This window comes from Colias philodice, chromosome 31, assembly GCF_061535455.1.
Source record: "Colias philodice isolate Cphi_HAF_F1 chromosome 31, ilColPhil1 Martin Lab GWU primary, whole genome shotgun sequence".
In the NCBI taxonomy this organism is placed as follows: Eukaryota; Metazoa; Arthropoda; class Insecta; order Lepidoptera; family Pieridae; genus Colias; species Colias philodice.
The window spans coordinates 1,324,619-1,350,589 of record NC_143116.1 but is presented as its reverse complement, the minus strand read 5'-3'; the positions used below and the strand labels follow the sequence as shown (position 1 = coordinate 1,350,589).

Here is a 25,971-nt window from a genome sequence, read left to right as displayed (position 1 = left end):
GAGAATTTTATATATAAGAAGATATATTTTTCTAATTACTTACTTTGTTAGAACTATGAAAATGTTTCTTACCTAATACCTAGGTACTCGATATTCGAATTAAATAAATACCTACCACTTTATTAGGCATACCTACCTTAGAATTCTTTGAGATGCCAAATGTAGGTAAGTATACCTTCATCATCTACGAAGCAATATTTAATTCAATATTGCATTCACTTAAGTGGATTATAGATAATCAAGATAAGTACACGTTGCATCTCTTTCTTTTATTACAGTTGTCTCTTTCTAACAGGGGCGTATGGAACCCCTACTGAGTGTTTTCGAAAGAAAGTTACTCGATTAGCAGAACTTTAGCTTAATGTACCTATGTGAGTACCTAAGTATGTGAATTGTGATCATCTTTAGGTATATCATTACTAGATTTCCGCCCGCGGCTTCGCCCGCGTTTTCAAAGGAAAACCCGCATAGTTCCCGTTCCCGTGGGATTTCAGGGATAAAACCTATCCTGTGTTGTCATGTGATGTGTTAATCAAAGTTACCCTCTATATGTGTGCTAAATTTCATTGTAATCGGTTCAGTAGTTTTTACGTGAAAGAGTAACAAACATCCATACATCCATACATCCTTACAAACTTTCGCCTTTATAATAGATATTAGATATAAGATATTAGATAATTTTATTGCTGTTAGTATTAGCGTGATGATATAATATTATAGCCTATTATAGCCTTCCTCAATAAATGGGTTATCTAACACAGAAAGAATTTTTCAAATCGGACTAGTAGTTCCTGAGATTAACGCGTTCAAACAAACAAACAAACTCTTCAGCTTTATAATATTAGTATAGATGTAAAATGTAAAACTAAAAGATAATACCTAGGTAACTATGCTGTATTGAATAGCATATTATATTATTATAAAGGTAGGTACTTAATATCTGGTTTATTTCTTGCTAATTAGAAGTTATTTCATTAAAAATCCTTATTGAGTAAATAACCGCTACTGTAGGTATTTTGCAAACTGTAAACTAACATTACAAAAGCAAAATCATTTAATGCATTTTTATCTTAACAATTTCCCTTAAAAAGTTTTAAAACGGTTGCAGTGCAGCTTTTTCAAGTGGTCACGTACTTTAAAAAGTCTGCTAACTTGAATTATAGCTTTTTTAATCTTATCTGTCATTTGTCTGGAAACGTCAAAAAATTGGCGGCAAAGTCGAGTGCATGAAAAAAAAGCAGTAGTAGCGGTAAGGGTGTTCAAAATAATATTAGAGATAACACGGAGATAATAAGCCACGCCTCTATGGGCGGGAATCAGGAAGCTGGGATACAGATTCATCTCCAGTAACTGTTTAGTATTCGCCGATTTCTGACGTTTTGCCGCGTAAAACGCTGTCAAGATTTTTTCGTTTTTGACAGCTGTTTAAAAAAAATAAAGGTGTTTATTGTCAGTGTTTTTTTTTAAATATTTGAATATATATTGAAAATATTAAATATTTGACATGTGATTCGTGTATTGTGAAAAATAAATATTTTGTTTTTTAATTGTGATGTGAGAAAGTGTTGTACGTTTATTGGTTAATAATAATAACCACCGACTAACGTATAAGGTAAGTTTTTTTTTTTAATTTCATATGGTATGGTGGTATCTGGTAGTAGGTACTGGGTACCTACTAGGTACTTAGTTATTAAAATAAAGTAGGTAGTTCCTAGGTAAATCTTATATATAAAAATGAATCGCAAAATGTGTTGGTAAGCGCATAACTTGAGAACGGCTGAACCGATTTCGATAATTCTTTTTTTATTATATTCCTTGAAGTACGAGGATGGTTCTTATGTAGAGAAAACGTAAATATGTACCACGGGCGAAGCCGGGGCGGACCGCTAGTGAAAAATAAATCTAAATCTATAGATACAAAAATAAAATCGCCCGATGCTTCATCGCCGTTATTAATTAAATATATAATAATATTATAAAGAGGAGAGGTTTATAATTATGTATGTAGGTATGTATGTATGGTTTTCACGCATAAACTACTGGACCGATTTCAAAAATTCTTTCACCAGAGATCCTTACCAAAAATGCAATAATGTAGGTAACCCAAGGTGTAAAAAATTCCTTAATAAAAATTCTGTCATCGCGTGCGCTGCGGAATCTATTCCTTGAAGTACGAGGATGGTTCTTATAAAAAAAAACCTAAACATGTAGGTACCACGGGCGAAGCCGGGCCGGACCGCTAGTCTTCTATACTTTAATAGTATTAAACTGAAGAGTTTATTTGTTTGTTTGTTTGAACGCGCTAATCTCAGGAACTATATCTACTGGTCCGATTTGAAAAATTATTTCGGTGTTAGATAGCCCATTTATCGAGGAAGGCTATAGGCTATTATTTTATCATCTCGCTAAGACTAACGGGAGCGGAGCAATGCTTGTAAAACCGCGGGTCGCAGCTAGTTAATACTATGTATTTGAAAGCTACTTGTTTTCCCAGTAACATACCTAAGACATAATATCTATAGAACAACTAGCGGTCCGCCCCGGCTTCGCCCGTGGTACATATGAAAAATAGATGTTGGCCGATTCTCAGACTTACCCGATATGCACAGAAAATTTCATGAGAATCGGTCCACCCGTTTCGGAGGAGTATGCAGACTAACATTGTGACACGAGAATTTTATATATAAGATAAGATATCTAAATAATTACTAGTAATATTTATTTTCCGGTAAATCCGGACGAAACCGGGACAAGCTACTAACACATAAAACTCAAGCGAACACGTGTGTATCACATTGTAGTGTTTATATTATGCCATGCCGATCGTGTGACTTCGTGTCAAAACTTAAGTATGAGAGTTTGGTATTAGGTACGATACATACCTACATACATAGGGACCTAATCTTCTTAAATATAAAAATGAATCGCAAAATGTGTTGGTAAGCGCATAACTCGAGAACGGCTGAACCGATTTCGATAATTCTTTTTTTAAAGTGAAACTTTTATTACATCGTCTCAAACTTTTTGGTCTGTGTAGCGCATGTCGCGTGTATCGCGGCTGCCGAGTAGGTATACCTACTCGGCAGCCGACCGTCACGCGACATGCGCTACACAAAGCAGTGTTCGGAACCGTTCGAACAGTTTCACTTTTACCGTGGTTTCATAAAACCACACAACATTTTTTTATTATATTCCTTGAAGTACGAGGATGGTTCTTATGTAGAGAAAACGTAAACATGTACCACGGGCGAAGCCGGGGCGGACCGCTAGTTTTTCATATTTTTCATTAAAAGTAAGTTAATTTAACAATATATCTATCAACTAGGTTTCCGCCCACGGCTTCGCCCGCGTAGTCAAAGAAAAACCCGCATAGTTCCCGTTCCCGTGGGATTTGCGGGATTGCGTCATTTTCCCGGGATAAAAAGTAGCCTATGTCCTTTCTCGGGTATTAAAATATCTCCATACCAAATTTCATGAAAATTGGTTCAGTAGTTTAGGCGTGATTGAGTAACAGACAGACAGACAGAGTTACTTTCGCATTTATAATATTAATATAGTATAGATGTCTCACAATCCCACGTAATAAAACTGAAAGCGGATCAAAATTTGCTGTTTTTACATAAAAATAACCGAAAATTTACCTATCTGGATAAAATTGTGTGCCAATTATTGGCCGCTCTGCAAAACTGATTCTAGGTTCTGAATTTACTACTAGATTCTAGATTCTGTCCGTTTTTCCCACAGGGTTCGATATGCGTGCGGTTATACCTTCAGTTCCCCTACTCCCTAAGTCCCTACATGATAATTTAAAAAATAGGAAAAAATTCGATCACGAAGCGGCGTTCAACCCCGCGTCTTCTGAATCGAATTTTGAATCCGGAGTTATCGAACTTTTTCTATTCTTTATAAATTTATATTTTTATAGCATTTGAATGCCGTAAAACCAAAAATATCAAATTCAACAAAAAGGTCGTGTTCCATCGTTACAATATTGTATTCAGTGAAAAATGTTTCGTTTTGGCTGAGATTATAATATAATATAAGGTAGCCTTCCGCCCGTGGATTCGCCCGCAAAGTATCAAAGTAAGAAAGAATGATTCGTTTTCAAAGAAAAACCCGCATGGTTCCCGTTCCCGTGGGATTTCCGGGATAAAACCTATCCTATGTGTTAATCCAAGTTACCTTCTATAATTATGTGTGCTAAATTTCATTATAATCGGTTCTGTAGTATTTGCGTGAAAGAGTAACAAACATACGTATACACATACACATACCTACATCCATCCTCACAAACTTTCGCAATTATAATATTAGGTACTAGCTTTCCGCCCGTGGCTTCGCCCGCTTTTTCTAAAACATAATAAATCATATACTAAAACCTACCTCTTGAATCACTCTATCTATTAAAAAAAACCGCATCAAAATCCGTTGCGTAATTTTAAAGATTTATATAGGGACATAGAGACAGAGAAAGCGACTTTGTTTTATACTATGTCGTAGGTATACACACACATCCATCCTCACAAACTTTCGCATTTATAATAATACTAGCGACCCGCCCCGGCTTCGCACGGGTGCAATGCTGATACTAAATAGTAAATACACTACAGAAAAACTGTGAACTTTGTATATAATGAAGTCGGTTAAAAACATAGAGGCCCGCTCCGGCTTCGCAAGGGTATAAAATATATAATATATGTATAGCCGGGCGGCCGGCCGGTACCGCCGCAAACGCTACGTCCCGTAATTTTTAAATCTGTAATATCTTCGAAAATATTCACTTAAATCATACGGTGTAAAGGGCCATATAGATCTATATTAAATGATCAATGTATTCAAGGTATTTAATTGGTTAAGGATTAATGCTGTATTGGTTAAAATCGCTTCGAAAATTAGGCATTATTTGTCGTAAAAAGTAAATTACAAAAAAAATTTATTGTGGGTTATCCATAAGAGATAGACATATACCATCGCGGACTTTTCTGTAGACCTTTTCAATGTGTATAATACTTAGTACATTATTTTGATAAAACTCGTAGGGTTCAGCCTGCGTTTGCAATATAAGCGGAAAATATGTAATTTTTTACGACATCACATTAGAAATCTCAAAAATAACAGTACTTCTCCACTATTTAATGGATGTTATTATACATATAAACCTTCCTCTTGAATCACTCTATCTATTAAAAAAAACCGCATCAAAATCCGTTGCGTAGTTTCAAAGATTTAAGCGTACAAAGGGACATAGGGACATAGGGACAGGGAAAGCGATTTTGTTTTATACTATGTAGTGATGATGATAGTGATAGTGAAGGGCTGATTTTTCAATGCTTGGTTAAAACTCATAAGTTTTAACCAAGCACGAATAAGTATAAAACTACCATTTTAAAAACGTAATCTAATTGTCCGTATTTGACAGTTTACGATTTTTTGATTTGTTTAAAAAATATACCTCTTTTCAGATGTCAAGTTACGGCAGCACCACACCACCAGACGATGGCTTTGACAGATACGAAACTCCATATTATTGCCAGCAAACACATCAAGGTAAGCTTTTACAATTCATATTTATAAACATACTAGCGGTCCGCCCCGGCTTCGCCCGTGGTACCTACATGTTTAAATTAGCCTAGATCTCTCAAGTTGGATCGAACTGCACATGGTGTGCGAATTTTAATATAATCGGTTAAGTGGTTTAGGAGTCCATTGAGGACAAACATTGTGACACGAGATTTATATATGTATATTAAGAATATGGTCTTACCACAAAACAATTTAAACACAGTCTAACTTTAAACCAGGGATCTGTCACTTATAGTTGTCTATGTGAAATACGACAAAACCAGATTAAAGAGAACCCGCGCTTAAAGTTTTTTTGTGGTAAGACAGTATATTTGCGCCCGCGGCTTCGTCCGCGTTTTCAAAGAAAAACCCCGCATAGTTTGCGCTCCTGTGGGATTTCCGGGATAAAAAGTAGCCAATGTCTTATTCTGAGTCTTCAGCTACCAACATACCAAATTTCATTGTAATCGGTTCAGTAGTATCTGCGTGAAAGAGTAACAAACATCCATCGATCTATCCTCACAAACTTTCGCATTAGGATTAGCGGTCCGCCCCGGCTTCGCCCGTGGTACATGTTTACGTTTTCTCTCCATAAGAACCATCCTCGTACTTCAAGGAATATTATCTATACTCATATTATAAAGAGGAAAAGTTTGTATGTATGTATGTATGTATGGTTTTCACGCATAAACTACTGGACCGATTTTGATGAAATATGGCACAGATAATCTTTAGACCCTGAGAAAGAACATAGGCTACCTTTTATTGCGAAATATGTACCACGGGCGAAGCCGGAGCGGACCGCTAGTAAAAAAATAATTGGCGAAATCCGTTCAGCTGTTCTCGAGATTTGTAATTACTAAGGAACAAATTTATCGTTTGATTTTTAATTTATAGAAGACTAGCTGACCGTGGACCGCGGGATACCCGCGGTTTCACCTGCATTGCTCCGCTCCTGTTGTTCTTAGCGATGATATAATATAGTTATATAGCCTATAGGCTTCATTGATAAATGGGCTATCTATAATCTAACACTGACAAATTTTTTGAAATCGGTCCAGTAGTTCCTGAGATTAGCGCGTTCAAACAAACAAATTATTCAGCTATATAATATAGGTACCTACCTGTTTACCTATAGATTAATAGTTCCCGAGATTAGCGCATTCGAACATACAAACTCCTAAATCAAAACTTAAATGTTTTTTTTTATAATTATTTTATTTTATAGGTAGCCCGATGGATGGTGGCGTTTATTGGCCTGGATCAAATGAAGTACATGAGTTCGATTCCCAGGATATGTATCATGATACAAATAATTATATTGGCAGGAATTATGGTAATTACTTATTTTCTTTCTTACTTTCAAATATTATTAACAAGCTTCCGCCCGCGGCTTCGCCCGCGGCTTCGCCCGCGTGGTGTTTTGATAAAAGGTAGCCTATGTTCTTTCTCAGGGTCTAAAGATTGTCTGTGCCAAGTTTCATCAAAATCGGTCGTGAGGTTTAAGTGGGAAAGCGTAACGGACAGACAGACAGAGTTACTTTCGCATATTTATAATATTAGTAGGGATTAATATCGATACCTATGTATAGGTAGGTATACTAATTTATTTATTTATAATACTTTATTGTACAAAATAAGGAAATCTAGTACAATCTAATAACTAATAAGTAATAAGGTACAAATATTTTGCACAATAGGCGGCCTTATTGATACACAGCGATCTCTGCCAGGCAACTGATATTAGTAAACTAAAATAAAAACCACAATCTTTTGAACACGTTTATATATAATATATAAGCTTCACCCGTATGTTTGTATGTGTACAAGGATCGGTGACAATGCAATATTATAATTTAGTAAGTTTATTTTTTGTTAACTTTAGATTCTATTAGTCCATGGTTTTACCTGACTGTGCCCCGCGGTTTTTCCCGCATTACTCCGCTCCTGTTGGTCTTAGCGTATTGATATATATAGCCTATAGCCTTCCTTGATGAATGGGCTATCTAACACCGAAAGAATTTTTCAAATCGGACCAGTACTTCCTGAGATTAGCTCGTTCAAACAAGCAAACACTTCAGCTTAATAATATTAGGTATAGATTGTAGCGTCTTTTTTTAAGGTACCTACGTTTGTTTTATTTTAGGTTATGAAGAAATGCAAATGGCAAACGAGCCCTACGACTTCCATCACAACATAATTCATCATAATTATTCACAAAACAGTGCAGGTAAGAACAATGTGTGCGTGTACTAGAGTACTTCTTTATGACGAAGTACGTCACATACGGGAGAAGAAAAAGATGGCGCGTAACCATTGAGCTATTATTACTACGTATGTATATCTCAATGCGCGTAACAGAAAAATGTGACGCGTAACGAAAAAATGTTACACTAAATTTTTTTCCAACCCTGATAAAGAGGTTTCACTTCAAAAAGCGTTTTGGCGCCAAACGCTTAGTGATTTTTTTTTTAATTTCGATGTAATGTCCACAATAAGCATCTAAGAAAATCGAAAACCATTTAATTATAATATTTCGTAATGGGTAGCGTTGTAGAAACACAATAGTGTTATAGGGCCTAAATGTCGGCCGTCATTGTACATGTTTATTCATATCTAGCTTTCCGCCGGCGGCTCCGCCCGCGGTTTCAAAGAAAAACTCGCATAGTTCCCGTTCCCGTAGAATTTCCGGGATAAAACCTATCCTATATTACTCGTGGATAATGTAGCTTTCGAATGGTGAAAGAATTTTCCAAATCGGACCAGTAGTTCCTGAGATTAGCGCGTTCAAACAAACAAACTCTTCAGCTTTATAATTTTAAAATAGATTTCAAAATCAGTGGAGAATTTAAGTTTCGTTAGATTAGATTCTCAAAGCACTGAGTGGATATATCCATATTGTTAATTTTAATTATTTATTGTTACAATAACTGTATTTATATGCTTACGGTACAAATAAATATATTTTCTTTCTTTCACTAAATAACTATTGGTTCAAGGTATCGAATGCGACATGCAATCCCTACCCCGATACGATAGAGCGCCGCCATCTTTTGTCCGTGTTGTCAAACGACGAACAACAGCTAATAAGAAAGAGAGAAGACGAACACAGAGCATCAATACAGCGTTCACGGATTTGAGGGAATGTATTCCTAATGTACCGCCAGATACGAAATTGTCTAAGGTAAATAAATAAGTAAATAAGGTATATATTATATAAATAATAATTCATTTATTCATTGAAACATCATTGGTCCACTTGTAACAATATCTAGGTTAGTAGAGATTGTCTAATCTAAAAATGAACGCCCCTCCACTAAACTTAATTGTTTCAATGTGTGAGGACAAATAATTATTGAACCACTTTATATGTGTGCGCGCGGCGATTCTATAACTGCAAACTTTGACTCTCTCGCGCACTGATTTGTCAACTAATCGGGCGATCAGTTCAGGTGCCTAGCATTGTATGGCGGGGAGAGCGCGCTATGTACGGAATGACACGTCCGTTCTGTCGTGCATCGCGTCATTTATGCACTAGTTGGTCAACTGGTGCTGTCGTTCGGGCATGGACGGGACTGGAGGATTGAACGACCAATGAGGCAGACCAATTTGTGTGTATTGCGTCTATACACGTACTTTGAATGTGAGCGTAAACACAGTGGAGGGGCGTTCATTTTTAGATTAGACAATCTCTACACTTATTAGTATATTCTTATATCTATTATCATGTTGTGTTATCCTGTAAATGTTTGTCACAATTGTAATTTTTTTTTGTTATATTATGTACCCTAGGTATAAGTGTTGTTGTGACTAATGTTGAATGACCTAAATAAATAAAATAAAATAAATCTATGTTAGTAACACGAGCACACGTGTCAGAAGTGAAACTTCTTTGGCAAGATTCGAAGATCAAAATTGACGGCTCCTAACGTGACGGTATTGCCATGACGCGACCTTGAAATTTTACTCTCAACGCGCCTAGAAGTTTCGCTTCAAAAGGCCGGTTTTATGACTCTCTGACAATGTCCTTGATAGACGATAGTGTTTGACAATTTTTCATACATTTTCAATTTAACAACAGAATCCGTCCCTATTGGGATCGGGAAGGCCATAAACAAAAAAGAAGAAGAAGAATTTTCCAAAATTGTCTATGACTGTAATTGATACTACATACTAAGGGTTCCACCAATAATGTGTGAGAATGTGTAGCGAGGAATGGTTTTTAAATAACCAATAGTATCGCTTCAAACGCTAAACGCTGCAAACTTCAAACTAAATGAAGCGTTATGATTGGTTCTTTACAAACACATTCTTCGCTACACATCCTTGCATATTTTTTGTAGATAAGCACCTTGTCCTTGGTTAAATTTAGGAAGGTGTAATAAGAGCATAAACATTGAAATATTCAAGATAAATGTTCATCATATTTTCTGGTTTGGCCCTTATATAAACTAAACGAAATATCAGGAAGATGTGAAACCGGCCCTTTATATTGCATATTGCACAAATTATTAATAAATACAATAGTGTCCGATTCAAAGATCTAGAACATTAATAATATATTTAAGTCATAGATAAAGAACTTTCAATTTTCATTCGCATGTGCATCGCAATGCTTCAAAATTCGTACACCACAGTAATTAAGTAGAATTATTATAGTGTTTTAATCAAGAGAGTTTTTATTTATATATTAAACTGTGATGTTTCATTAATTATGGCAGAGAAAAAGATAGATTTATGGAAATTGCAAGAAAGTATGCATAAAATTATATTTTCATGTATATATTTAGGTCACTATAAAAGCTCTTCATATATTCTATTCGGTCACTAAAATATCTTCATATCATTGCATTCATTGAAAATTTGAACTTTAGGTCCTCAAAAAAGCTGTTTTCCCGTCTATAATTTTCTCTGTCTATGTCCAATACATAGTAGTCTATCTATTGTCTATAGAAGGAAAGACGGCGGACTGAAAGCATAAATACAGCATTTACAGACCTCAGAGATCGTATTCCTAACGTACCGCCTGATACCAAATTGTCCAAGGTAATTAAATATTTGTGATTGTTATAGTGAATATTATAACCGAAATAATAATATAAAACTAAGGCCATAGACTATAGAGGGAGAATGGGAGTTATAAAAACGATTTCGAATTTTAAATATACACGCGTTATGATGTCAATTATAAACAAAAATGTTGTTTTAAAATTTATACAACATTTTAAAAATGTGTTTAGATATAGTATGCAATACAGGGTGTCATAGATTTAGTGTACTCAGTACTGAGATCAAAGGAATATAATATGCAGTTATAGTTTTTCAAGCGCTGATAATGTAATACACAATTTGCAAAACTATAAGTTTCATTGAGAAAACAACATGCAGGACACTCTGTAGGCGCGCATTTATTTCAGATTTATTTTTAAACATTTTTTTTAATACATCGTGACACTGGCACACTAGATTGCCATTTTTTTACTACTTACATATCTCAGAATAATAATTATAACCCGTACGTGTTTACTTGAGACTCGGCTGGAAAGCGACATATTATGCGATATATTAGTTTTTCTTTAAAAATATTACTACCTACCCAAAGTAAGAAAAACTGGTACATAGCCACATAGGTACTTACTTAGTTTGAATTACATTCCATTATTTTATTTATATGGTAAAGATATAATAATATTATACTGAAAATAAGTCATCGGCTCGTCTCAAGTAAATTCGTACGGGTTGCATATTATGACACTGGCACAAAAAATGTCATAAAGAAAAAAAAGAACTTTTTTTTTCTAATCAAAGGCCAATGTCCTATTTGACAGTTCACCAGCCCAATACTACTATAGTATTATATTATGTGCCGATAGTATTAGGCAATGTTTGTCCACAGATAAAGACACTGCGACTAGCGACGTCATACATTTCATACTTATTGAAAGTACTGGAAAGCGATGGGGAGCCAGCTGGAGGGTTCAGAGCTGAATTACATCATGCACCGCCTAGACGACGTGCTGTTGATCATAGTCAGGTAACAACACATAAATGAAAATAACATACATACACATTACACACGCAGACACGCACACATACACACATACATGCACTCTGTGAGAATATATTGTACTAGCTTTCCGCCCGCGGCTTCGCTCGCGTTTTCAAAGAAAAATTCGCATAGTTCCCGTGGGATTTTCGGGATAAAACCTTTCCTATGTGTTAATCCAAGTAACCCTCTATATGTGTGATAAATTTAATTCTAATCGATAAATTTAGTTCTGTAGTATTTGCGTGAAAGAGTAACAAACATAAACAATACACATACACATCCATCCTCAACTTTCGCATTTATAATATTAGTAGGATTAGTAGGTATATATTATATTAAGTTGGTAATGGTATTCACACATTAATATCACAAAATCAAGCTTCGAGCTTTATATAGCCTAAGCACTAAGCAGTATTCCGATTAGCAGCATTCCGATTAGAAAGATGCATAGGAATTGCCATAGTGTCTACCTATTTGTTGTTCTTGTTAGTATTAGCGAATGATTTAACTATATTATTTTTATAGATAAATTCAAAAACTACCCAATGTTGCAATAAAACCCTTTGAGAAAACAAGTTTATTGCGGCATAGACAATTTTAATTAACGCAATTTTTGGCCATTAAATCTTCAAAAAAAACAAAACGCAATTTTTTTTGGACTGTCATTAAAAAAAACGTTTTGAGTTTTTGACGTAACAAATTGGCGCCATTTTCAATTGCAGCACAGATTATTATACATTATACACTGGCGTCAGACCGCGCACATGCACTCGTTCCCTTGAGAATGTTTCGAGTGCATTCAAGTGGGCTAATGCGTTTTTATCTTTCGTTATTGGCAATTGAATTTTGTAATCTGATTTGTGTTTTAAAAGATCCCATTATGACTTGGGAAAGTCTATACTAAATAAGTATAGATGCTTTTTTATTAGTCTGAGTTTAAAATATCTAAGAATTATTAAGGGAGATATTACGAGTCGAGTATGTAACATTTTTCAAGTATAAATGTTTATAATAAATACTAGCGGTTTGCCCCAGCTTCGCCCGTGGTATTTACGTTTTCTCTACATAAAAACCATCCTCGCACTTCAAGGTTTTCATATAATAAAAAATTAATTATATCGAAATCGGTCCACCCGTTCACGCGTGATGCCGTGACCAAGGAAAATGAGTTTCATTTCCATATAATATAGTATATGTGTTATCAAAGTCGCTTTTTCGGTCCCTATGTCCATTGTCCAAATGTTTGCTTAATTTTATTATATCAAATTCTCATTTTTATTATATCAAATATTATATAAATTATAAATATATTATAATTTATATAATATTTGATATAATAAAAATGAATCGCAAATGTGTTTCTATGCGCAAAACTCAAGAACGGCTGAACAGATTTCGTTATTTCGTCTTTTACAATATTCCTTGATATCCGAGGATGGTTCTTATGAAGAGAAAACGTAAACATGTACCCCGGGCGAAGCCGGGGCGGACCGCCAGTATTTGATACAATAGAAAGAAATCACAATTATTACCTAAAAACTTTTTGACCTATTGATATAGGTAGGTACCTACTAGATGGATATTTCTATCCATAAAAATTATTTATTTACTTAATAAAAATAATAATATTTATTTATTTTTCTGAATTTAGTTAAATTAAAATATAGTAGAGTAAATCCACATTCCTTATCAACAGCACGTGGCCTTTCCAATAATAAAATTCGCATTGAATCCGACACCGCAGTTTATTAGATAGGGCCATGTGTTTGTCTGTTCTGTGTTGTTTATTTTGGGCTTGTTTTTATTACGGGAAATGTTTCCTTAATTTTGTTAGAAAGGGAATTGTGTGTAATTTGTTATTGCCGTGTTTCGTAGTTTTATTTACGAACAAATACAAGAATACATACCTATAGCTTTCCGCCCGCGGCTTCGCCCGCGTAGTCAAAGAAAAACCCGCATTCCCGTGGGATTTCCGGGATAAAACCTATCCTATGTGTTAGTCCAAGTTACCCTCTATATGTGTGCTAAATTTCATTGTAATCGGTTCAGTAGTATTTGCGTGAAAGAGTAACAAATACACACACACACACATCCTCACAATCTTTCGCATTTATAATATTAGTAGGATAGGAATTAGGATATAATAATAATAAACACTTTATTGCACTTTATTGATATAAGAAGAATGATAGATTTAAAATAACTGCTGAAATTCAATCTTTAGAAAAGTCCAATTTTTTCAGTTTTTTTTAATAGATAGAGTGATTGAAGAGGTAGGTTTTAGTATATTATTTATTAGGTTTTAGACAAAGCGGGCGAAGCCGTAGGCGGAAAGCTAGTTGTTAGTAAAATATGAAAGACTAAAAATTCTCATTTTCAAAACATTTCACGGTCGAGTAATTTTTTTTTCTCTACTTCGTTAGGTATACGTTTATATTAGTACTAGCTGTTGCCCGCGACTTCGTCCGCGATTACGTCGTTTTTCGTCATTCGTCGTTTAAAAAAATACATGACACTTTATTTTTGAATGTTCTTAATTGTCTCTTATAAAATTTAACTAAATTAAAATTAAACACTGATAAGAAAATCTTAAAATCGGAGGAAATCGAAAATCTGAGGAAAACATGAATGAATGTGATTTAAATTCTACATTACTTAGTATTTCAAATAATAATCTAAATTAAATGTAGATTAACAGTTTCAGCGCACCGTTATAGAATATATTGTACCTAAGTATTAAATTACGTTAGTTTACATAGAACAAAACAAAAACACGATGACTTTCTTTCGCGCTCGGTACCACAAACTAAGCATGTTAATGGTACGTGGCCCGCGTCACTTGACCCCCCGCGAGTTCCCCTCCGTTGCTATGCGAAAATACATTCGTCGCCCTGCTGTAGAAAAAATTGTAATACTGTGGCCTGGGCGTTATAACACGCCCAGGAAGTTCCTGAGTGCCGATAGACGTCCGTCTATCGGCATTTATAACAATTTTATATTAATATCACCATTCACCATCTTGAGGAAAAGCTTCTAATGTCGATTTAAAACTGCATACATACGAATTAACCTGATGAAACATGTTCTGAAATTGTCCTTACTCCACTTTAAAGCATTACAAAAATAACATACTACGTTAATATCGCCTATACAGAAGATGATCTGTAATCAATTGTGAGGTTATAAGCAAACCCACTTTTATATTTGTCGGACCCCACCACCGAATTCGTAGATTGATCTTCTATGTTTACCTCTAATCTAAGTCATTAAGACTACGTCGAAATCTGTCTGCAGTAAGAGGGGCCTCTCGCTATTCGTCCGTTTCCAGAGACCGAATAGTTTCAATTCTTAATCTTTCATTAAACAAACTTATTAATCGTTTTTGTCTCAATTAATTGTAATATTCGCGTCCTTACTCTAGTCATTGCTTATGCTCATGTTCATCTTCAAGAGATCGAATAATATTATGGTGCACCCTATCATTTGTCAAACGGTCTTCATATTGAGTAAAAGTTTCAGATTCTCGAGATAAAATATGACGGCCGTGATCAGCTGTGAGACATTATACCCCCTCAGTGAAGGTTTCGGTCTCACGGGATAGTACATGCCGTTCGCGGTCAGCTGTGAGCCGCAATTCTCGTTGTGAAGCGGTTTCAGGTTCTCGGCATAACACATGTTGTTTTCGGCCTATAGTAAGCCTCTTACCTCTAACGATTCTTGAGAACTCTTAGTTCTCATTTTCTTAGCTTTGCTCGATTTTCGAGATAAAGATTTTTTAGGTGGCACTGATGCATGAAAATAAAAATTGAGTTGAAACGGACTGAGAGTGTTATAGACAAATATAATCAGAAAGCTTCGAACTCCTAAGCTATCGGAAGTTACACGTGTTATTGTGAGTCAACCGTAAAAGATATACTTACGTACATTTATGATGTCGGGAGATATTTTTTATATAATAAGGAGAACATTTCTTTCATACAATATGATTTCTGTGTAGCTTTAACTCTACTTTTACTGCTCTGCTCAGGAATATATAAATTAATAATTGTACCAAGTTTCGTTTAAATCCGTCGAGTAGTTTTTGTTTCTATAACGGTTATACGGACAGACAGACGGACAAAAATTTTACTGTTTGCTTCGTTGGCATCAGTGTCGATCCCTAATCACCCCGTGATAGTTATTTAGGAAATATATTTCATGTACAGATTTAATATAAGTATACATAATATATTTAGATTCCAATTTCCATGTAACGTTAAATTCGACTATACAATAACTAACAGACAACGCAGGTTACTCTCGTTTCCGTAAGTTGAGGCGGCTACATATTCGGTCCTCATAACATCACTTTTAGTGAACGAAACGACAGCGCGGTTTAATTCGATGCCAATACCATCAGAAAAAAGGAAATATTTTTAATTGTGAAAAAATATTATGATTTACACTATTTTAATATAAAATATATGGCTGTGAGTGTGTAAAAATAAATCCAGCTAGTTTCACATCACACTTATGTTTATAATTAGCTATACGACATGAAAATATACATATTAATTACCAAGCAATAATCATACAGGTAAATACTGAACAAAAGTATTAACAGTCAAAGTTTATTTTTACTAACATTTAGTTAACAACATGTAAATGATGAAGAAATAATAATTATCAACGAACTAACCTTTTCTATAATACTTAACACAGCACATTTTTTAAATTATCTTGCTCAACTCTGCTCAAAAATTTGAGGGTTTTGTTGGAACTTTAATGTGTCTAAACTATGATATATCTAAACTACGATACAACTTGCATGCGGAAATGCTCATTACAATCTGTGAATTTAAAGAATAACTAACAACATACTATTCAATTTTATTGAGCTGATGAATATCTTTTGCCTGGAAAATCACCGCCGCCTAATAAATATACTGTGTTTTCTTATAAAATCGTAACATAATTTCTTTTATCTACTAAATTTTAATAAATAAGTTCTCTTTGTTATTTTCATCTAAAAATGAGCTTGAGCTTATATTAGGCAAAAGTATACATTAAAATTTCAGGACCGCACCTTAAATGGGGCGCTTGGAAAATATGCCTACGGGTTATTAATAGAGAAATGATACACAACAAAGTTATGTTGGTTCCATTTTATTTATAAAATATAATGAAAATGGGCAAATATAAAACATATTATGTAAAATGATTAAAAATAAATAAATGAAGCAACTACGATTCAAAGAAAACATCTTTTTCAGTGTGAAAATGCTCTATGCAATCCTGGATGATGAGTATATCATGTACTCTCATCCCAGTACGGTCGATAGCCATAACGATAAATATTATAATCAGATAACAGCAAAGTCAGAATAAAAATCATAACTTGTACAGTTGTGAGTGCAAAATTTATGTTTCATTTGGCAATAACATTTTTTTCGGTACTACCTAAAACGTAGTACTTTGATATGTGGTTGGCTGCCCCTTCTCTCCTTCCTGAAAAATATCCTCCAAAATTACCCGAGATACTTCCAATGATTGAACCATACGTTGGACATTAACTTCAGTCAAAAATTGACGAAGCGGATGATTACTAATTTCCACTTAATCCTCGCTGCCACTATCTTCATCATCAAATCATCAATTTTCAAGTGGTGTTGTAAAATTGTCAGCAGAAATCGTCTTCCAAAGGCGATATAATTTTATGAACATTGAATCTGTAAATAAAAAATCAAAAGTTATCTGTAAATCTATAAAAAAAGCTACTTACAAATAAAATTTTATCAACAAACTACTGTTCCCAACGCACATAAAAATCTTGTAAAAGTCAAAAAGAATTCATCATTTTATTATTTCATTCTAAAAGTGTAATATAAAACCTTTATAAAACCAATAAAAATGTTGTGTGGTTTTATGAAACCACGGTAAAAGTGAAACTTAGGCACAAAATTATCGTATTTGTACGATAATTATCGTACGGTTCGACCGTCACGCGACATGCGCTACACAGACCAAAAAGTTTGAGACGATGTAATAAAAGTTTCACTTTAAAAAACATGAATTGCTATCATTATAAATAATAAATACCTATAAAAGTAACAACTTACCTTTTGTGGGAACGCATGGTGAAAATTCACAAAACACAAAGATTGAATTTGATATTTTTGGTTTTATGACATTCAAATGCTTTATAAATATAAATTTATAAATAATAAATTTATAAAGAATAGAAACATTCGATCACGAAATTATGTGGGTTCGAGTCCCGCCTCGTGATCGATTTTTTTCTATTCTTTATAAATTTATAAAATACGAAGATTTTAAAAATGTAACCAATGAACACAATCAATATTAGATTAATTGTAATATTGCTCTGAGATTGTCTTGACTTACTTGACTTATGTTCCTGTGTCCCCTAGCTGGGGCAGAGGGCATCCACAGTGCTCCGCCAGGCGTTTCTATCGAGAGCTTCCCTTTTGATTTCGCTCCAGGTTTTCCCGATTTTCTTGGCTTCGTCTATGATTGCTCTGAGATTGTAATGGTGTCTAATTTGACTTAAAAAGTTAAAATAATAAACATCTACCCTCACTTTTAAAAATGTAGTATATTCACACGAAATATAAGCGCACCTTATAGGGAAGGGAAGATATGGGTTAAAGAGTTAAATAAATAACATGATTATATTTAAATTATTAATTTTCAACAGTATTTTCAGTAGTGTTAACATGTAAATTGATTTGATTTTTACGAAATCTCATAGATGGCGCTGTTTCAGATTTGTCTTTATACTACTAAATTCATTAAACTGTTTCTCTGCCCAAATTACGTAAATGACATAGTTTTTATTTTGTAAAGCTAGATAATAGCATGGCTTACTCGAAACCAACATTTAAACATGAGTCTTTAGATTGTACGCTGTCGTAGTACACGGAATATGTAAGAAAAATAAAGGTTCACAGCTCCTCCCCCGAAGGTGATATCATGATAATATGTTTAAACTATCCTCACCCGACCTCTTAGGAATATTCATGCAAAATTTGAAGTAAATCTATGCAGTACTTTTCGAGATTAGCTCGGTCAAACATACAGACAAACAGACAAACAGACAAACAGACAAACAGACAAACAGACAAAAATTCTAAAAACTATATTTTTGGCTTCTATATCGATTATAGATCATGGATTATGTATTCTTTTAAAAAAATATTCAATGTACAGTTTTGACTTTCCTACGATTTTATTATATGTAATATAGATAAACGGAACCCTAAATTCTCAAGTAGGTCACGTCTACCTGTACGCGTGCGCGTGTTTATCGTTTGCGTCTGGTTTTCATCAAATTCGGTTCAGCTAGTGCAGAGAGAAACGGAAATAAAACATACCTACATGTGTTGTGTGGCTTTGCTCGCATTGATTTGTTTTTTTTTCTCTTGTGGTTTTTGTTGAAGTTAATAGTAGAAAGAAGTACCACGTTGTGTACACATCTAGGTAATAATTATTTATAGACAACTAGCTTTCCGCCCGCGGCTTCACCCGCGTTTTCAAAGAAAAACCCGTTCCCGTAGGAGCTCCGGGATAAAACCTATCCTATGTCCTTTCTCGGGTATCAAAATATCTCTATACCGAATTTCATGCAAATTGGTTCAGTAGTTAAGGCGTGATTGAGTAACAGACAGACAGACAGAGTTACTTTCGCATTTATAATATTAGTATGGATATTATAAACTAGCCGGGCCCCGCGGTTTTACCCGCATTGCTCCGCTCCTATTGGTCTTAGCGTGATGATATATATATATAGAACCTGCATATTGACTTAGTAATATTCATGCAAAATTTTGAGTAAATCCATGCAGTTTCTAGTGTTTGATTTTATGCGAGATACATTAATTATAAATTAAATATTTTTAACGGAATTTAAACGCGTTTTATTCATTATATTATTTTCCCGACGTTTCGTCACTCGAAAGTGACCACGCTCGCTGTAAATTTTTCTAAAAAATCTTTTTAAGTATGCAGTAATTTTCTAATTTACATATTTTAATAAGAAAAAACATCATCTCAAACTCAAACTCGAACTCATTTATTTGGCACCAATTTATACAAAAATAAAATTAAAAAGTCATCAAACATCTCATTTATTATGTACTATAAAATATAAAATTTTCATTGACATAAAAATTCACAGCCACAAAAGAAAAAAAACACGCGTAAAATTTTGACAGCCGCCCCGCCATATGCAGATAATATAGTCAATTATCTAACGCGGTACAGATTAAAAAAAATATCTATTACACGCTCAATGGTGTTGTAACAAAAACATGAATTTCAAGTGGATACAATCAGTTCGTTTATATTTAACATGTGTTAATAATTGACTGATATTAGTGTTTTATATTGAACTAGCTGTGCCCCGCGGTTTTACCCGCGTTGCTCCGCTCTTGTTGGTCTTAGCGTGATGATATATATATAACCTTCCTCGATAAATGGGCTATCTAACACCGAAAGAATTTTTCAAATAGGACCAGTTGTTCCCGAGATTGGCGCGTTTAAACAAACAAACTCTTCAGCTTTATAATATTAGTGTAGATAGTATAGATGATTTAAACATGTTCAGGTAACCATAATAACTTTTACCTTTAGAATCGGAAATGATGATTTGGAGATTTAATTCCAAATTTATAAATTCATCAAGGTCTAGCCGGGTTGACCCGGGATAAACTCAAATTCAAACATTTATTTATTATTATATATGACTTCATCTAGAAGCATTTTTGAATCATATAATAACATCATAAAATAATTTGGAAAATCCAAAAGTGCACGCCTCATAATTTTTTTTTAATAAATATTTATTAATTATTATTTTTGTTTATTTAATAACAATTAAACCACATCGAATCAGACCCTGAAAAATGAAAGGGTTTCTATTCCTGAGCATACTCAAGCGTAAGAGAAAAAAAAAGACTCGATTAGTAAAGTATTTCGGTCGCTATCGTGTTAACAAGAAAAAGGATCCGCACATACAGACACACGGACGTCCAAGACAGAACTTTTTTAAACTGTTTTTTAACTAGTTTAAATAACAAAAATGACATCAAAAATATCATGAACGTTAAAAATAGTGTTTTTTCTTAATATGTATGTGTATGAATTATCTTACAAGTGCAATGTATGATACATAAAGACATTTTAAGTTTGAAAAATCAGATGTTTTGCGCGAAGTGACAGTAGTACCCACCTCAACGCTTCGCTTATGAGGCGTGCAATATAGCCTATGTTCATTAGGGATAATGTAGGATTCTTAAAGTAAAACTAGCGGTCCGCCCCGGCATCGCCCGTGGTACCTACATGTTTAAACTATCCTATCTCTCAAGTTGGATCGAACTGCACATGGTGTGCGAATTTTATTATAATCGGTTAAGTGGTTTAGGAGTCCATTGAGGACAAACATTGTGACACAAGATTTTTAAATATTAAGATAATATTTTAAATCGGTCCAGTAGTTTCGGAGCCTATTCGGATATACAGGGTGTCCCACTATCGGTATACTAAGCGCAAAGGGTCTTGTAGTTTTGCATACACTGATCACGTAAAAAATACTTAAACAACAAAATTACGTCAAAAATTGTTTACTAAATTTTTCCTTAAAATCCATGTTTTCTTCTCTAGCTTCGCGCAGCAGGCATATATCAAAGCATAATCTTCAACGATAGCTCAAGTGTGGGTGGTAAAGTTAGGTGGGTTGCTTGTTATGGGTGTACACATAGAGTTTTAAGAATTCATCTATTTGAAAAAAAGGGCATCTGGAATTTTATAAGTATTTTTTACGTACTCAGCGTATGCAAAACTATAACCTCCTTTGAGCTTAGTATACCAACTGTGGGACACCCTGTATAGTATTTCATGAGTAATTTTGTAATAGAAATAAATGTTAAGTTTGGTTAAAATTTTATTTGTTTATCTTAAACATATAGATCACTACATAGTAACAAAGTCGCTTTCTCTGTCCCTATGTCCCTTTGTATGCTTAAATCTTTAAAACTACGCAACAGATTTTGATGCGGTTTTTTTTAATAGATAGAGTGATTCAAGAGGAAGGTTTTAGTATGTATGTAAATAATTTATTATGTTTTAGACAAAACGGGCGAAGCCGCGGGCGGTAAGCTAGTAATTATATAGATAGTTAATATATTCTTTGGTACAGTGGTTGACGCATGAGCGTAGCACCGAGGGGTCCTGGGTTCGATTCCCGATGGAGACGAAGAAAAAAAATGTCTCGGTCTGGTAGGACACAGAAGGCTGATCACCTAGGTACTTGTCCCTAAAGAAAATCGATCAGTGAAACAGATGTATAATGCATCTGCCCCTTACCCCACTTGGGGACATGGGACTTCACACCACTAATATATTCTTTAAATATTGAATGTTAGTCATCTTTACTTGTATTTTCTAGAATAATTATTTACATAACTTTTTCTTAACATAACCTTCTCGTGAACTTTTAATAAATAATTATTTTTATAATTTAAATAAATAATATAATAGCAACACTTGAACAAACATAGGTAATTAATTTAATTGATAAATAGAGGCAATAAAAGTCATATTATTGTTTAAAATGCACTTGTAATGACTTGCAAATAATAAATTACTGACAACAATGAAAATGTTGAAAGAATTGAATTTTTTTTTTCGAATATAAATTGTATCCTACATACAATAATAAAATCGTAGGAAAGTCAAGACTGTACATTCAATATTTTTTTTAAAAGGATACTTGGAGCATCATGACCACTTCTCATCAATACAAACTTTCACATAATATATTAGAACCTATAGAAACGGTCTTATTAACCCTGAACCCAACAAATTTTAATTACACAAGTTATCGATGCAATACATTTTGAAGCTCTCTTGTTTTAACGAGAGCTTCCAAATTTAATTAGAAGATAATTACTTTCTCGTAAATCTTAAATTAACTCATCTACCATTTAAACATATAGATATATCTATAGTATAGTTAAATCTTAAATTCGCGATATCTCAATATAGCTCAATAATAACGTATTGTTAGACGTAACTTTTGATTTAATATTTTTGTGGATGAATAATTGTCACTGTTTCCTGTCCGAACATGTTTAGCTGTCGAATACTATAAATTGCCGCGTTCCTTTGACTCGTGGCGCATTCGTACGAATCGTGCCTAGGGGCTCGGACGTTGTTTATACGACGTTCGACCCAACTACCTTCACTTTGCTAATAGTCGTTCATCGTTGACTTGCTGCGTTTTGTTATCAACTACCTACATCAATTAGGTAGCTGTGTAGAATCGCAGTACATTCTTATTACATTTCAAACTAATATTCAACCCGACCACGCGTGATATTTCTTACAGTATTATATTATCAGTGAAAGTAATTAAAGTTTATTATTATGAACAACAAGCTGTGCTCCGCCGTTTTACCCGCATTGCTCCGCTCCTATTGGTCTTAGGCTGACACCCTGTATAAGTATCATACAACATACTTTAGGATCCCATTTAAGAAACACATTCACATGTTTTGAAAATGCTTTCTTTCACCCACTCATTCACTCAACCTCCCACTCACTTAACCTACCGACTCACTCAACCCACCCACTCCCTCTACCCACCCACTCACGCTACCCATCCACTCACTCTACCCACCCACTCACACTACATACCCACTATCTCTACCCACTCACTCCCTCCCTCTACACACTCACTCACACTACCCACTCACTCCTCTACCCACTCACTCCTCTACCCACTCACTCCTCTACCCACTCACTCCTCTACCCACTCACTCCTCTCACCCGCTCACACTACCCACTCACTCCCACTACCCACCCACTCCCTCTACCCACTCACTCACACTACCTACCCACTCCCTCTACCCACTCACTCATCTACCCACTCACTCACAATACCCACCCGTTCACGCTAGCCACCCGCTCACACTACCCACTCACTCCTCTACCCACCCACTCACTACCCACTGACACACTACATACCCACTATCTCTACCCACTCACTCCCTCCCTCTACACACTCACTCACACTACCCACTCACTCACAATACCCACACACTCTACCCACCCGTTCAGGCTAGCCACCCGCTCACACTACCCACCCGCTCACACTACCCACTCACTCCCTCTACCCACTCACCCCTCTACCCACTCACTCATCTACCCACTCACTCCTCTACCCACTCCATCTACCCACTCACTAACACAAACCACCGACTCCCTCTACCCACTCACTCATACTACCCACCCACTCTACCCACTCACTCCTCTACCCACTCACTCCTCTACCCAATCACTCACACAACCCACCCACTCACAATACCCACCCACTCTACCCACCCGCTCACACTTCCCACTCACTCCCTCTACCCACTCACCGCTCTACCCACCCACCCTTCTACCCACCCACTCCTCTACCCACTCACTCCTCTACACTCTCACTCCTCTACCCACTCACTCCTCTACCCACCCACACCCTCTACCCACTCACTCCTCTACCCACCCTCTCACACTATCCACCCACTCAAAATACCCACCCACTCACAGTACCCACCCACTCTACCCACCCGCTCACATTTCCCACTCACTCAGACTACCCACTCACTCCCTCTACCCACTCACTCACTCTACCCACTCACTCACTCTACCCAGCCACTCACTTACCCACTCACTCATTCACCTGCAAATGCCCGACCGCCGACAGCGAGAAGTCCAGCAACGCGTCAACAGCAGCCGCATAATGGAGCGTGATCTACATTTATAGATACCGAAGCCAAAAATATAGTTATGAATTTTTGTCTGTTTGTCTGTATGTCCGGGCTCAACTCAGAAAGTACTGCATGGATTAACGTCAATGTTGGTACAGAGATAGCTTGAGACCTGAGGAAGGACGTGAACGTGAACTATGCGGGTTTTTCTTTGAATACGCGGCCGAAGCCGCGGGCGGAAAGCTAGTATACAATAACAGTATAATTTATCTTTCAACTTGATACTATTTGCAATATAAATTTATTACTTTTAAGTTTATGAATTATTCCAAATATATTAACTTACAAAAAATAAAAATTGTTTTTTTTTTGTTCTTTTATACATTTTTTTGTTACAGAATGCAACAGACAAAAAAGGCAAAGGGCGAACCGGGTGGCCGCAACATGTATGGGCGTTGGAACTGAAGAGCGAACAAAACTTACAAAGTTAAAAATTTAGCGTGTGTCAGAAGTGAAACTTCTTTGGCATGATTCAAATATCTACCCAAATCGTTGCCTTACTCCATGACGTGACGGTAGGTATTGTCTTGAAATTTTACTCTCAACGCGCAAAGAAGTTTCACTTCACAAATGAGGAAAAAAATTTCCAGTCTGCTAGTCTAGTTATATTATTTGTAAATAATTGTAAATTTTAATTAAAATACTAAGGGCCGGCGCCCACTGCCGGCACGGCGTGGCATGGCAGGGCAGAGGATTTTATTACTAATGAAGTTATTTTGAATCTTATTTCAATCAGTTTAGAATTCAAGTTACTTTATTTCGATGCCACGATGCCGCGACGTATCGCAGGATGCTGCAGCATGACGCGGCACGCCGCAGGATGCGGCGGCATGACGATTGCTAGCTAGTTGAAATAAGGTTGAAACTTATGCAGCATTAGTGGGGCTTTTAGCAGGATGCCACGGCATGCCGCGGGATGCCATTGCACGCCGCGGGATGCTCTGCCTGCCATGCCGTGCCGTGCCGGCACTGGGCGCCGGCCCTTAGAATAAGAACTTATTTACTTTATTACGTAAGTTAAGTTACATAAGACAGCTATCTGCCAGTTGCAGTGTGAGTTCCATCAACATAGATTAAAAAATGAAAAAAAATCTGTTGATTGAAGTGTCAAAAACAAAAAAAAAATTATGGAAAACATTTATTTTTACTTTTCAAATTAGTAAAATTATATTATTTCTAGTTAAAAAAAATGTAGATAACTTTTCTGCACTTTTTATGTAAACGAAGGGAGTAGATATAGGACAAAAATAAATGAAAAAAAAATCCTGAACTGTGTCATATTTTTTCTCGATTTTTTTTTAATTATAGCAATGAGCAAGACTTGCCAATGTCTAAATACAAGTTGAGCATTTGATCTGTGGCGACATTATTTTTTTGCGTCGTATTTTGTTTGTCGATTATTAATTTTAAAACTTATTTATAATATTGTAAATAATGTAATTTGTACCAAAGACTTATGCCAAATATATTAATTAAATGAATTTTGTGTTTTATTTATTTTAAGATAAGATAGCAAAACATTTATTTTAGCATTAGTTTCATTAATTTCAC

The 25,971-nt window shown here is 35.2% G+C and overlaps 2 protein-coding genes across 4 annotated transcripts in view; both read left to right on the top strand.

Annotated features, from left to right (window-relative positions):
- Nucleotides 1-25,971, top strand: part of Nup98-96 (nuclear pore complex protein Nup98-96) — a 282,640-nt gene that overhangs the window by 90,813 nt on the left and 165,856 nt on the right. The window lies entirely within an intron of this gene.
- On the top strand, nucleotides 1,369-25,359 carry LOC149475037 (heart- and neural crest derivatives-expressed protein 2-like). 3 transcript variants are annotated; one of them, XM_089713918.1, is made up of 8 exons: nucleotides 1,369-1,612; nucleotides 5,463-5,547; nucleotides 6,791-6,898; nucleotides 7,709-7,792; nucleotides 8,562-8,746; nucleotides 10,516-10,608; nucleotides 11,459-11,596; nucleotides 24,759-25,359. In XM_089713918.1, the coding sequence occupies exons 2-8, from the start codon at nucleotides 5,463-5,465 to the stop codon at nucleotides 24,849-24,851; spliced, it is 786 nt and encodes a 261-aa protein (XP_089570044.1). In that variant the 5' UTR covers nucleotides 1,369-1,612; the 3' UTR covers nucleotides 24,852-25,359. The 3 variants fall into 3 exon arrangements, with proteins under 3 accessions (XP_089570044.1, XP_089570045.1, XP_089570046.1); XM_089713919.1 differs by lacking the exon at nucleotides 7,709-7,792; XM_089713920.1 differs by lacking the exon at nucleotides 10,516-10,608.